Source organism: Oryzias latipes, chromosome 21 (assembly GCF_053564925.1).
Source record: "Oryzias latipes strain Hd-rR chromosome 21, Olatipes_Hd-rR_3.1".
NCBI lineage: Eukaryota > Metazoa > Chordata > Actinopteri > Beloniformes > Adrianichthyidae > Oryzias > Oryzias latipes.
The window spans coordinates 3515149-3529782 of NC_136257.1; the positions used below are offsets into that span (position 1 = coordinate 3515149).

A 14634-nucleotide genomic window follows, 5' to 3' on the forward strand; every position below is an offset into this window, starting at 1 on the left:
GCACCCCCCCCATGGGGGTCCAACAGTCAAAGGAAGACCAACAACTCTCAGGACGGCAGATTTTGTTACCACACATATTTCATTTGCAAGGAGAAAATTCAGTTTTAGGCCCATAATGTAATAAAAATGAGAGAATCTAATTTAACGTTGCTGCTCCCCACCGCTGATTTTAAATGCTTGAACAACTTATTGAGGCATTCAGTTTCACGGAGACACTGCGGCATTCATGGCAGTTTCTCCCACATCCTGCCATCGATCCATCACTTGTGGGTTAGGACCCAATCATAACAAGCTCATGATATCAAAGCTCAGGACATCTGTTTTTTATATGTGAGGATATGCAGAAGGCCCGCCGAAGTCCACACTGAATGTGACGTTTCCACGGCCGCCGAAACCTTTTATCTCCCACTAGCAAACCTTTTCAGATCCTTTTTTTTCTAAACTGTTTTGTGAAAACGGATTATTTACAAGATCATTTCCAAAGTGCAAAAACTACATTGTTGCCAACAAAGCGTTGAGGGAACAACGAAGGAAGCAGGAAAGAAATGAAGAACACAAAGAGATGAGGAGACAACAGATGAAAAGAGCGAGGTTTGATTCCAGGACAGAAAAGAAAAGCACCTGGAGGTACAGATGTTTGACCCAATAAGGCTTTCTGTGTTGTGTGACACAAAAGTCCAAGAGTGCTGACGAGGGCTTTACCCAAAGTGGGTGGGGCATCAGGCTGTCAGGAGGGGTGGGGGCCGGACTGGCCTTTGACATGACCCCTGTCACATGAGGAGTGAGCGGACACACGCTGTAGGCCGGCCTGCTAAACAACTCAGATCGAGGTAAGCCGCAGATTGGATCCATTTTATAACCGGTTGTTGTTTGCAGTGTGTGACCACAACAGGTGTCCCGCTTTAAAACGCCGCAGGTGACTAACTGGGCTAATCGGCTCCATTATTCAAGCAAACATGGCGTTAGGCCCTCTTAGTTCAATGAGACGTGAGCTGTAAATAGTCCAAACTATTTGGATTAGAATCATATCAGGAAAATATGGAATCACCGTCACCTCATAATATGCAATCGTTTTTTTTTTTTTTTTTTAACTCTCCAACGGTGAGATTTTCCAGAATTGTTGCTGAACAATGTGCTCTGAGCAGCCATTCAGCTGCTCTACATGACTGACAGCTTTCACAGGCCGCGCAGCACACAGGCTCACATTCAGCCCATGGATGACATGAATGTCAAAGCAAAAATAAACCTGCCAGCAAAGATAACAGATGACATCCATGCCAGCCATAATAAATCCTGCCATGTGCCGTCTGCTGGTAAAACAAACAACGAGGCCGTCAAAAATACATAACGTTTAGGAAATATTAAAGGGCAAATTTCACATTTAAAGAACCTTTTTAAAAGCCTTATATATAAATGAAAAAACAGGATCATCTCATTATATTTGAACGTTTTCTGCAGACAGTCTTTCCTCCCAGCTGTTTGCCTTGAAATGACTGAATGAAAACCTTCAGCGAGGATTTTCCTGCAATCCTGCGCTGCCCTCCGGTGTTAAGAGCTGCAGGAGAAAGCTCTCCATCAGAATGTGCTGCAGCTGACAAAAGTAGATATTTATATACATATTTATAGTAACACATTTAAAAATGAACACTTTTAATAAAAGATTTTTTCCTAATTTTCTTTTATGAACCTTCTTTTGTCATTTAACGCTCAAACAGAGCACTTCTGTGAAGTGTCTTCATCAGTCAAGTAAGAATAGGTTAAACACGTCAACCAGTAAAAATACTTAACTGTTACTTAGTGGAAATGGGTGATAATTGACTGTAGTCAATTAGATTAGTCAATAGATTCAGAACTATTGAACATTTGTGATCAGATGTAATTCATATCTCCATTAAAAGTTCTGAAGGATTTTCTTTAAAAATTGTTGTAGCATTGATATGATGACGAGTATCTGTCATTAACCTCGTGTCAGTGTTAACATTTATTTTTAGTGTGTGAATTTGGTAGTCTTTGTTTCAGCCTCTTAAGACCTGTGTCCGCGTGCATGGACATCACATTTTGGGTTTTATTTCCCCAGCAGTTGATTTTGTTTAACTGGGGCTCTGTCAAAGAGAAATAGAAAAGGATTTTTTTTTAAAATGCCTTTGTGGAATGTCGTTTGTGTTGGAGACACCTGCTGTCTCTTTACAGCATTTTTTAAAAGGGCTTTAAAATGTTTTATAATATTCATTTCTCACAAAAACAACCCCGAAGCGGTATTTTGATCTATTCATGCATTTTCTGAGTAAAAACCTGCTCTCTGAGCACCAGTCCCTTCCAAATCCTCCCGAGCTGACGTAGGTGAGTGAGGAACCGCCTCCAGGAAGCGTCTGCGCTGCCAGCTCCGCCCTCAGCTCCGCCCCCAGGCTCAAGCTGCAGTCACACTGGACGCAATTTGCGCGTCGTGTCTCAATGTTAAGTCAATGTACAGACGCGATCTGAGACCCTACAGCGCAATTTGGGCGTCGGGCCCAGCGAGGTTGACGCGCCGTGTCAACCAGTCAGGGACTCAGCTTTGGGCACGGGATGTTTCCAGCAACTCAGTAGAAAAATAAATGCAAAGAGGCCGCTTGATGCGAGGATTTTCACTGAAGCACTCAAGTACAGGTCCAGAGAAACCACCTGTGAAGGGTGAGAAGGGCATCCATCCATCCATCCATCCATCCATCCATCCATCCATCCATATTTTTAAATCTAAGACTGATGATTCACAATTACCATTTATCAATTTGAGCAGGAACAGTTCAGCTGAGCAAAGCTAGTGAGATATTCACATTTATCATTTTTTTATATGTATATATAAACAATTTCCCTTTTTTCTTTTCATTCTTTGAAATAAACCAACTTCAGTTCCAAGTAAAAATCAAAACATCACTTCAGCTGTGCCAGCAGCTGATGTTCTGGAGAATTAACCTGAGAACAGAGAACACGCTTTCTTTGACATCGGAGGTATAAATGAGTTTGTAAAGAGTTCTATTCGTCCACTGCAACCCTTCATTGCACTTACAGGGAGGAGACATTTAAGGATCTTCCTTTCTGTTATGGCTGTAGGTCATTTTGCAGGTCAGGACAGGAGGAGGAGGAGAAGACGTTCAGCAGAAAGAGAATGAACAGTTTTGATCGGTGAGTAAACTGCCTGTGAGGCTTCAACATTGTCCTGCGGATGTCTCCTGCCTCCTGCAATTTGCAGAAAGATCAAAGACACAGTAATATGTCACTCATTCTGAACAAGGTGAAAACATTACAAGAACTTTAGGAAACACAGTAAAAAATAAGTAAATGAACATTTCCTCTGTGTTTACACATAAGCGCTACGAGAAAAATCTGTTAAAGTTCTAGAAGATCTGAAGAAAAGAAAAAAAACGTTTGCTGGTTCTTTCCACATTCTGGGTCTGCTGCTTCCAGAATTAAAAAAAAAAAAGAGGAAAAAACGACCAAATCAATAGCTGCCTTACTGTGCACGCAAACTGAAAAAAAGAAAAGTCTTGGAATATTCTTAAGTAGTTGATTAAATTTGGTGGTTTGGTGTCGACCAACTTTCAGGCCCAAGAAAATCATCAAAGTATTGAGTAAAAAAGGCTTAAAGTTTATTTTGTTTATAATTCCTTGTCGCTACTGATAGGATTTATTTTTGATGTTCTTTATTAGTTTGTCTGAACGCTCGATATTAAGTAAAATAGTAAAACCTCAACACTTTTGTGTTAGAGTGACCCAAGTTTCAATTGATGTTAAATCGAATTTTAACTCTTAATGTTGGAGTTACATTGAAAACAGCATCAGCGCCGCCTTTAATGACGGTTTACAGTTTGGTCAGAGCCAAAAGTCCAAAAATCACAGAGAAACATAAAACCAGAACAAGCAGATGACATGACGGTGTAGAACTGAAAACCAGAGACTTCTACTCACTGAAGATGAGCCAGGAGTGACTGATGAACGACAGAACACGACCAAAAACATCGCAGAAAAACTAAACCCACCTCCAGAGTCCTCATCTCACAAGAACAGGCAGACGGCTGGATGCAACTCCAGCAGGTTCATTAGCTTAAAGTCTACAAAGCTGAATCAGGGTCAGGCAGGTGGGAGTCAATGACAAGCATGAGAGCATCAGAGGAGAGATGGGGTGGTCAGGATCCAGGGGAGAGTCGGGGCAGGCGGCAGGCAAACAGAGTCAGAAACCGGGTCAGGAGACAGAAGATCAGGTCCAAAAACAACCCTCTGTAAGGAAGGCAGCAGCGTGACACAAATAATACTTCGCACTGAGTGAGGCTCAGCGCAGAGCTCAAGTAGACTATGGTTGATGAGTGAATGACAGTTAGGTGTGATTGGAACTCTGTGATCGGTTCCTGCTAGTGACCAGAGACAGATCTCTGACTTCTGACACACAGCAGCAGTAGGATTTCATTAAATATGAATAATAATTCATTCTGAGGAGGAAAGTCTGTGTTTAGAATATTACCTTCTGCATTAAACTGTATTCACGTACAGGTATAAACCTGTAGCACATTCTGCTAACATCTACAGCCTCTAGTGTTTTATTGATTTCATGTCTTCCAAGTCTGAGATCAAATGATCAACTCGTGTTTATTTATTTGTTTAATTGGAACCCCATCAGCTTGCTGCTGCGCTCGCTGGGTTTGCTCGCAGTGTCCAGGGGGTGTGTTTGTCACTTGGGGGCGGTAACCTGTCTGGTCGATCTGATTGGCTGAAATATGCAGGTCAAATCCGGCGATGCAACGCCTTTCATTTTTTAGGGGCTTTAATAGAAAAAAAGTCGAATGTAACGTGGATTCAAACGTAAACAGTGATTTTCACATGAGAAAAACTTATAGCATAGAAAAAGCTGCTGTTATTCTGACCTTGGTCATTGGTTAACGTTTTGATATCATCAAGAAATAGATTGGGATTAAACATTTGTATGCGATCTGTGATACATAACCCTTCTACTGGATTTAGGCATGTTGGTTTGCTTTGTAATGGCGGTCCAATCAGAACATCCTCCTCCAAAGAGAAACTGCCTGAGAGCATAAATCAGGACCGTTTGTGTAAATGTGGTCTATATGAGTTAATGAATTATCTACAGCAATATTAGTTGGTTGTGTCATGACCTGTTCAAGATTAAATGCAATTATCTTTTTATCTATATTAAAGTCTCCAAGAAGAAACATCTCCCCACATTTATTTGACAGCATTTTCCCATATTTTCTGTACGTTTTCTGCACTGGAGCTATAGGTTTTCTGTAACAGCAGCAACCGACCGGTGTTGGTTTACTAAATGGAAGATTCATTTGTGACCATAACACTTCGATATCTCTGCACATTAAGTCTTAGTTCAGGGTAGCAACAACATTCTCCTTTACATAAAATGCCCCCCCCCCCCCCCCCCCCCCCCCCCATTTGGATTCCTATCTCCTCTGTATAATCTGTACCCGTCAACATTGAGTTTTCATCTGTCGTTTCAGATTAGGCTGAGACATGAATATTCCCATTTATGATTTCATGAATCTTGTTTCTCAAGCCACATATATTTAATTGTGCTAACACTATACCTTTTTCGTGGCCCGTTTACAACTGAGCGTAACATCTTTGCATTAATAAAACTCATTTAAACGTACATTACAATGTAAGGTTCTTGAGATCATTTAATCAGATTATTGCCTCTGTCCATTTGTCATACTTTAAATCTTTCCCCTTTTTCTGTTTTCCTCAACTTTTTGGTTGGAGAAAGGAAACGCTGACAATTATTTCCTAAGAACAAATTATAATTGTATCACATTCACCTATAGTAGCCGAGTATTTACCTATTTGTATTTTTTTTATTTTACTTAATTATTAATTATTAAGTAAAAGTCTTTTTGCTGCCTTTTTCCAACTTTAAGCCCCTCTGAAATCCTGCAGGTTTTCTGTCAAAAACAGCAGCTGTTGTCTTTACAGTCTCCTGTAGTTTCCACCTAAATGTTAATATATTTGAGCTTATTTACGTAGCAGAAACTCATCAAATGACCTTTTCTACCCGACAGATATAAACAGTTAGATGTCAGTTTGGTCTGAACCTGTTTTAAAAACAGAATCCTGCTCACCTACATGCTAACCTGTCCTTTAAGGTCAGGCTGCATATGGATTTTTTTCTGTTGTGCCGTGGTAAATGTATGGATACGCTCATGTGTGATCAAAGCGCGTGAAACAGGTTACCGGACGCCTCTGAATTCATTTTGGTGGGGGTCACCATCAGCACATTTACAGTGACGCAAACACAACAAAAGCAGGGGTGACGCACAGGTCACGTATGGGGACAGTGGTTTCCATGGAGGCTGGATGAAAGTTTGATTGGGATCAGGACAAAGGCAAAGCTGAGCCCCCCCCCCCACTGAAAAACTACAGCAGCTCTTCTCCTTTGGGCCATAAAGTGAGGCCGCCCCGCTGAAGAGTCACTGATTAACTGACCTGAAATTTGGAGGGAACAAAGTGAGTTGAAGTGGGGACGTTTCAGCTTCAGTCTGTAGGGGGGGTGTCGCAGACGTGTGTTGGACGTTCAATCAGACACCTCTTGTCTCACACAGGGAGGGGGGTCACTGCACAGAGATGGCGATGGTGTGTCTCACGGACTTTGAGGAGTATGCAAAGGAGCACCTTTCCAAGGCCACCTGGGATTACTACGCAGCCGGAGCCGACGACTGCTGCACCCGAGACGACAACCTTCTGGCCTTCAAGAGGTAGGACAAGAGGGGGCGTCGGTCCACGGCGCCGCAGGGTCACCGCTGATGAGGACACAACACAAACTGAGCCTGTTACCGTTATCAGCGAGGTCAACAAAAACAACAGGACCGCCGAGTTTCCATTCCTTTGGTGTTTTCCTGTTTTAGTTTGACTCTTTGTTTCTGTTTTTTAATCATCATTTTTATGAGTCCTGTTGCTTTTAATGTTTTTAAAGCCGTGTTTGTATCTTTTGTTGCTGCTCTTGTTGACCATAGTTCATGAAAACAGTTCTGTTAATCTTTAATGTGTGTGTGTGTGTGTCTGTTTGCGTGTGTCAGGTTTGTGTGTTTTGTTGTTTTGTCCAGTACTAAATATTACGTGTTAAATTATGAAGCGATATAAAAAAAATCTCATTTCATTAATAAAACGGTGACGCCTTGCAATGAAAACTAACAAAATGTTTTATTTGTCCCCCCCAAAAATGTCAAGAAATGTGCTTGAATAGAAACCAAATCAAACATTATTTGTATTCAAATAGCAATGAAACTGAAGTTTGAAACGACTCGTCGTGTTTCAGCACTTTTGTTTTCTGATCACATTATGAAACCAAAAAGGAAAAAGCCTTTTTCTTTAACGCCATCATGATTGACTTTGACCTCATCACTGATGTTTTTGTCAGCTGGGGCTTCAGTTCATGTAAGGACATTGTCCCATCGTGGACTCTGCACAGGAGTTTTGGATCTTTCAGCTCCCCCCTTGTGTTGACAATTAATGACTGACAGACTGCTGGGTTTTATCCAATGAGTTACATCGCTAGAGGAGACACGCCCGCTTTAGAAGCCTGGCCGACGGTGGCGGAGCGCGACGCCATCTTGGTGAGGTCGACGACGCCCACATGACAATGATTTCTATAGCCTTTGGTGGCATCTAAGTAGCTTTTATATGATTTATATATATTCATATTTCCATATACTTATACATATAAATAAATATATAATATATGTATATAATTTATATATATATATATTATATATATATATATATCATATATATATATATATCATATATATATATATATGATATATATATATATATATATCATTTGTTGCTGTTAATTAAGAGAAACAGTCAGCCTTATAAGCTCAAACTTTAATGAAAAATGCATAGTTGCAGGACTTCTTATAAATAAATAAATAAAAAAGAATTTTTTTAAATAATTTTTAAACATTTCAAAGTTTTAGACCTCTTTGACATGTAATTTAAATTATTTAGAAAAGCCCAACAAAACGTCAATAATAATAATAAATAATAACAATATATAAATAATAAGTCAATAATAATATTAAATGATAATAATAAGTCAACAATAAGTCCAAAAGTCAAAAAAGATTTTCCGCTTTAAAGAAACAAAAAACAAAAGAAAAACAATTGATTTACCCCACTGATTCATGTGAGTGATCAGTTTGTTTAACATAGATGGTTTGGTGTCGGTTTCAAGCGAACAGTTTGGCCAGTCTTATCAAAAACTGTTTCCCCAAAATCTTTTGAACATATCCAGACTGTATTGCTAGTTGGTACTATTTGCTATTTGCTATTGCTAGTTTGAAATTTTACATTTATGTCGACATTTATGTCGACAGCAAATTATCCGTACATCATGCAGCATGTTGATAATAGCCCTGCAGCATCATGCATGTCAACATGTGTTCTATTAATAAAGCCCCTCCAGCAGTAAAAGAAAAAAAAATATAGGTCTTACCTGTGAAATTTTCTGCCTTCCTCCTTTGTGGACTTTGATTTTGGCAGTTGAAACTTGCACAATGAAGTGGCATTTTGCAAAAAATGAGTTCACATGCATGCACTGCAGCAGTAACTTAACCTCACCAAGATGGCGGTGCTCTCCTCCCATGAGGAATCAGGTGATGTCTTCTCTAGTGATATAACTCATTGGTTTTATCCATGGCTCCTGCTCCCTCCTGCCCCCCTGTGGTGAGACAGAGGAACAGCTTTTGATATTGAAGTAATTTCTTTTTTTTATCTTTTTCTTGTGTCTTTTTGTGCATTCCTCTCTGGTCTCCTCATGTCAAGGTTGTTCCACGCAAAGTTTCTCTGCATGTTTAGCTTTTCCACTTCTAAAAATATGATGACACCTGAGAGAATCTCAATTTTAAACCCACCTTACCTAAAGCAGCTCTGTACCTTTTTTACACCTTTAAGCTAAGTAAATTCAAATTTAGCATGAAAAAATACGTGATAGTGAGATGGATAATCCTGCAGTAATCAGTGGTTAAAGGTTTAGTTGTCTGTGACATTTAAAAAAAATGGACAAAAATTCATAAAAATAACATTTTGTAGAGTCTGGATTTTAACTGCATCACCTTCAGCTTTTTCTTTGCCCTTCAGTCTGTCAATGGTCTCTACTTCTTTCTTTTTTTGATCACCTGGAAAAGCCTTTCCAGTGCTCTTTTAATTAATTATGAATGTACTGTTTTTAGGCAATATCCACAAAACCTGTGCCGTTTTCTACAGCAGGAGGTAGATTCTGCAGAGCAGCAAGAGTTGGCGTGGAAGTAAGCCTCTGCTGATATCCCATCATCCCTCTCTTTACACTCTCTCCCGCTAGCTTCCAACCCCTCGCAACCCCAAGCTAACATTAGTGATGCAACAAAAATGGCGAGTGAGTGACGGCTCTCATTCATCCAGGTAGTGTTGTCTTGAAGTTGAGTCACAGCAAAAACAGCGAGCAATATCAGAGCGATCCATGTATCTGATCCAGATTCCAGCTCAGATGGGAAAACAAAGACGTTGGTGGATCTATTTGTCTGCCAGTAGAAGCATCAGAATGGAGCAGAGCAGGGAGACAACATTTCAGCTGTTGTGTCACAACTGAGAGCTTTTTCAAACAGCATTTTTTTTTAAAAACGCTCCAGATTCACCACAATTTGAATGAAGAAATACTCAGAAATGCAGCTTTAAGCTTTAATTCTTTTCTACCTGTTCCCCCCATCATGAGAAAAATACTACAATAACATGATAAAAACAGAATTTTCATTGGAGTGAGTCTAAAACCGAAGCTTGAGCTGATCCAGATAATGAAGTCTACAAGAAAACATCAGTGACCGTTTCTTAGTGTACCAGTCGAGTGTCTCTGTTTCTTTGACTTTTTCCAAGGTGAAGACTTAAATCCTCCCACAGAGTTCTGAGGGGGAAACTTGATATTTTTATATCTGTGGTTCCATGCAGCTCTTCTGTTTGTGCCACAGCTTTGCAATTTACATGTGACAGCAGACATGTTCACTGGGAAGCCTCCACTCAGTGTTTTTATCTGTCCACCGGCATCCCGTTCACTGCTGAAAGGCGCCCCCCCACCCCCCATTGGGTTTCAGGGCTTCAACCCCCCAAACGGACCGAGCCTGGCCTCATTTTGGTTCTGGCTTTGAACGGTCTCTGTGAGTCAGAACGATTTCCTGCTTCAATGACCTGTTGCTGCCATGTTTTCCTCTTTCTTCACATTTTAGCAAGAAAGCCAACTTCTAAATTTCCTGGTTTCAGACCACTTTAGGGACGCAATACATTAGATTAGATTAGATTAGATTAGATTAGATTAGATTAAATTAGATTAGATTAGATAAAATAGACTTTATTAATCCCACTATGGGGAAATTCTTTTTGTCTGCGGCAGCAAAAAACAGACATCCAAAAACATCAAAAGTGACATTCAAGCAAAAGTAAAGTGAGCAGTATTTTTACAGGATTAAGGAATACAAACATTATAAACCAACAGAGGAATATCTACAACCTGCACGACTTGGTAAAATTAAAATTAGACAAAATAGATAGATAAGTAGCTACAGCCAGGTCAGTTCATTGGGTAGCAGCTCGGCCATCCCCGTCACTTCAAAGTGAAAACTGAGCAGCCTCACAGAAAGGAGGAAGACTCCTGGAGGTGCGGTCAGTGTTTCATTGAGGTTCCCTTCAGAGCTGCAGGGGAAGCAGAACGGGTGGAGCTGGAGGTTCTCTGCTTGTTCAGTGAACTTCTTCCTTCTCAATCCTGATGTTCTTCTGGAACTTTATTGCTTCAAGTAAAAACTTGATGAAGAGTTGATGAGCCTTCACCTCACACACTCTCACCTCAAAGCTTCCCCGTAACACAAAGTCTATACAGCAGTGTGATGCAGTTGTGTAATAATGTTGACCGTGTTCCACGATGTGGTGTTTTTGTCGCCGTGTGGATCTCCTCCTCAGGATTCGTCTGCGGCCTCGTATCCTGCGGGACGTGTCGGTGAGCGACACTCGCACCACGGTGCAGGGGATGGAGATCAGCTTTCCTGTCGGAGTTGCACCCACAGCATTTCACTGCCTGGCCTGGCATGAGGGGGAGGTAGCCACAGCCCGGGGTGAGGACTGTGTGTGTGTGTGTGCAGCGTTAGAGTGACCCACAGGCTTTATGGTGGCGTGGGATTGGTTCTGTACATGCACCATTGACAGCGTGAGAACTTGGGCGAGTGAGGGTGACGTCACCCGGAGAAAATAGTTTCCTCCAAGGAAATGAAGTCAATTCAGTCGCCATTTTTGTGATACACTGGAGCCAGACGTCATCAGTAAGCAGTGATTGCTCTAAGTCAGCATTTCTATGGAAACCACGCTCACTAATCAGGACTGAGCTCGTTGGAAGGCCACACCCCCGCCACTTGCAAGTGGGCTTGGGAGAATCTGTTAATCAAACATTGGATGTGGGGGCCACGAGGCTCCACCTACTTTAATAATCCTTGTGCTATCTTAGATGACCCCCCCCCCCCCCCCCTTACATTGACGTGTTCTCCCTACCATGACAACGGTGGATAAAGGTGGAAAGATTTCATGTAATCCATGGACACCAGTGAAGATCACAAATCATTGAAGAAAAAAGGTTCAGAGCACTGTCTAGTGGGTCTAGATGACCCAACTCCCAATGTTAAAGTGCCTAGGATAGCACAAGGGTTAAGGCAGCGTGTAACAATATATGGGAATTTGGCTTCCTGGAAACTGCAGGTACTTCCTGTTTGGAACACCGGGGGGGGGGGGGGGGGGGGGGGGTGTCACTCAATCCAGTTCTCATATACAGTCAATGCTGTGCAAACGTCTATGTCATCATTTCCACACCTTGTTCACTCTTAGTTGCTTTTTACTCTTTGTTTGGATCAGTCGTTGACATTTTCTGGGATCTTTTCTAACGAGTTCATAAAAGTAGCAGCTTCATTCCTTTTTAAGAGCAAAAGGGATTCTTTAGTGCTAATCTATGCTTTTTTTCTCAATCGAAGTTCTTGACTCCTCATCTTTCATAGGACTTCTACTAATCAATATTCATCATGAACACTAGGTGGCAGCATAAAGCGTTGCAGAGCTCAGTGCAAGCCAGAAGATTTTTTTTTTTAGATTTTTGAGCAGCCCGTTACATTTAAGACTAAAGAGACTATAAAGGTTTCACTGTCCTGCCTGAGCTGCAGCGTCACCGACAATCACACATCATGGATTCACTGCTGACTGAAGCTGCATTCGTCCGTTTGTCCTCTCTTTACTGTTTGATCAAATGGGGGGGCTGACGCTCTCTGTGAAGGACATGCTCCTCATCAGGTTGAGACTTTCACGTCTCACTTGATGAGTTGATGAGAATAACATCCAGCTTTCCCTCTCCACACAGCCGCAGAGAGCGTCAACACCTGCTACATCACCAGCACGTACTCCACCTGCTCTGTGGAGGAGATCGCAGCGGCGGCGCCCGGCGGTTACCGTTGGTTCCAGCTCTATGTGTACCGGGACAGGAAGCTGTCAGAGCTGATCGTTCAGCGGGTAGAGTCGCTCGGCTACAAGGCCCTGGTGCTGACGGTCGACGTCCCGTACACGGGGAAGCGCCGCAACGACATCCGCAATCAGTTCAAGCTGCCGCCTCACCTCAAGGTCAAGAACTTTGAAGGCATGTTCCAGGTAATGATGCACCTTTGGGCACAGCTGTTCCCAGTGGTGTCACACATCGTTCTGTTCACGTCTGGAGACTCCAGTCTGGTTATTCTGCATCACAAAAAATAAACAAAAACTGGAAACCCATGTTTGCATTGGGAGCCCAATGAAAGTTTTATTCTTCATGCACAGCAGGAAACCGGTGCCCCAGAGGAGTATGGGATACCGGCCAACACCTTGGACCCTTCCATCAGCTGGAAGGACGTCTCCTGGCTGCAGTCCATCACCCGCCTCCCTGTCATCATCAAGGGCATCCTGACCAAGGAGGACGCTGAGCTGGCTGTGGAGCACGGCGTTCAGGGCGTCATCGTGTCCAACCACGGAGGGAGGCAGCTGGACGGAGGCCCCGCCTCGGTGCGTCCTGACATGATGCTTCTGCTCACTTGATGAAGGAATCGATGTGTTCCTGTCAGCTTCAGATGTGTGATAATCAGAGTGGAACATCACACGTCCTTCACGCACTGCAATGTTCTGTTTTAGATTTCTGAAGTAGGATAACAAGCTCCTCTAAAGTGCTCTGGGACGACGGTGTCTGAGTCCTCCTGCTCGTCTTGTTTCTAACCAAATGCAGGTTCTTCACAGTCTCTTTTTCCATCCTTCAGCCTGGAGTTCCTCCTGAAGAGTCAGTTGGGACACGCGACTGATGTGTGACGACTTTTAGTTTTGCAGTGTTTTGCAGTCAAGTCCCATTCATCGCTGATGTTTTTCGCCCCAAATTGAAGCTTTTCCAATCTCCTAGTGTCGGATGAGAACTGGCTCTTTGCAGACGGCACATTCCGGTTCTCATTGCCATCCCCTCCCCCTCTTCACAGATAGATGCTCTGTCAGAGATTGTGGACGCGGTGCAAGGCCGGATCGAGGTCTACGTGGACGGAGGGATCAGGACAGGAAGTGACGTGCTCAAAGCGCTGGCCTTAGGGGCCAGGTGTGTTTTCATCGGACGCCCAGTGGTGTGGGGACTTGCATATAAGGTAGAGTGGTACTAAACTAAATGGTGCAAAGAAATACCAAACCAAACAGAAAACCTTTTTGGTGAGAAGCACATGAAATAATGAGATGAGGGGAATTCCTTTTCTAAATCTGGCTTCAGGACATCCCACCACATGCCATGACCGAAGTGTTGCATTTCACGCCCAGTTTTGTGTTTCCTGATCTTGTCAGGGGGAGGAAGGAGTGAGGGAGGTGCTCCAGATCTTAAACGACGAGTTCCGTCTCTCCATGACTTTATCGGGTGAGTCTGTATCTCCCTTCCGTGTCAGGATTACAACGCTGACATGTTCTGCTCATGAACACTGGTGTGTTTTGTGCTGCAGGCTGCAGGAACGTCGGTGAAATCAACAGGAACCTCATTCAGGTCTCAAAGCTCTAACCTGCCAGCAGGGGGCAGCAGCGAGGCGGAAGACACAGGAACAGCCACCATCCATTTTTGCAGTTTGAAGTTGTATTGACAGTGATGAGACTTGAAAAGAGCCAGATGATGAAGAAAGGTTGTTTCAGCGAGGCAAACTCTCTCCAGACATGGCCGTGTGGGTGTGTTTGGGGGTGGGGGGTGCTGGCATGCAGTTTGAGCTCAGGTCAGCTTGATGTGGTGAAGGTGGGGGCTGATGGGACATTTAGGCAGTGATCAAAACAGGGGTTTTGAAGTGGAATGAATGGAAATATTTACCATGATGTTTTTAATGCAATGCTGCATTTTATAACTGCATAAATAAAGAACTATCAAGGTCAAGTTTTCTTGTTCCAAAGATTTGTGATGACAAATTTAGAAAAAACATCAGGCCGTTATCATGAAAGAGTCTCCATTTGAAACAGTTGGTTTTAAGGTTTTCAGTCAAGTTCTTTCCCCGGGACAGAGTGTGAGCGAGCTCAGCGAACAACATCAAGATGCGGAAAGCCTGAGAAGCA

The 14634-nt window shown here is 42.6% G+C and overlaps 1 protein-coding gene across 6 annotated transcripts; it reads left to right on the forward strand.

The window, feature by feature from the left end:
- Positions 1-740: 740 nt before the first annotated feature.
- hao2 (hydroxyacid oxidase 2 (long chain)) lies at positions 741-14458 on the forward strand. Of its 6 annotated transcripts, none has more exons than XM_023950659.2 (10): positions 741-830; positions 3091-3162; positions 6597-6749; positions 9228-9302; positions 10978-11129; positions 12413-12696; positions 12865-13083; positions 13542-13700; positions 13891-13960; positions 14043-14458. In XM_023950659.2, the coding sequence occupies exons 1-10, from the start codon at positions 775-777 to the stop codon at positions 14096-14098; spliced, it is 1296 nt and encodes a 431-aa protein (XP_023806427.1). In that variant the 5' UTR covers positions 741-774; the 3' UTR covers positions 14099-14458. The 6 variants fall into 6 exon arrangements, with proteins under 6 accessions (XP_023806427.1, XP_023806426.1, XP_078795219.1 ...); XM_023950658.2 differs by having other exon boundaries at positions 744-830; positions 12862-13083; XM_078939093.1 differs by lacking the exon at positions 9228-9302 and having other exon boundaries at positions 745-830.
- Positions 14459-14634: the final 176 nt, after the last annotated feature.

Coding starts and splice junctions, on each gene's coding strand:
- hao2 (XM_023950658.2), top strand. CDS start 775: ATGAGGAGTGAGCGGACACACGCTGTAGGCCGGCCTGCTAAACAACTC. Junction 6,750..9,227: donor AACCTTCTGGCCTTCAAGAG/GTAGGACAAGAG, acceptor TACTGTTTTTAG/GCAATATCCACAAAACCTGT. Junction 12,697..12,861: donor ACTTTGAAGGCATGTTCCAG/GTAATGATGCAC, acceptor CTTCATGCACAG/CAGGAAACCGGTGCCCCAGA.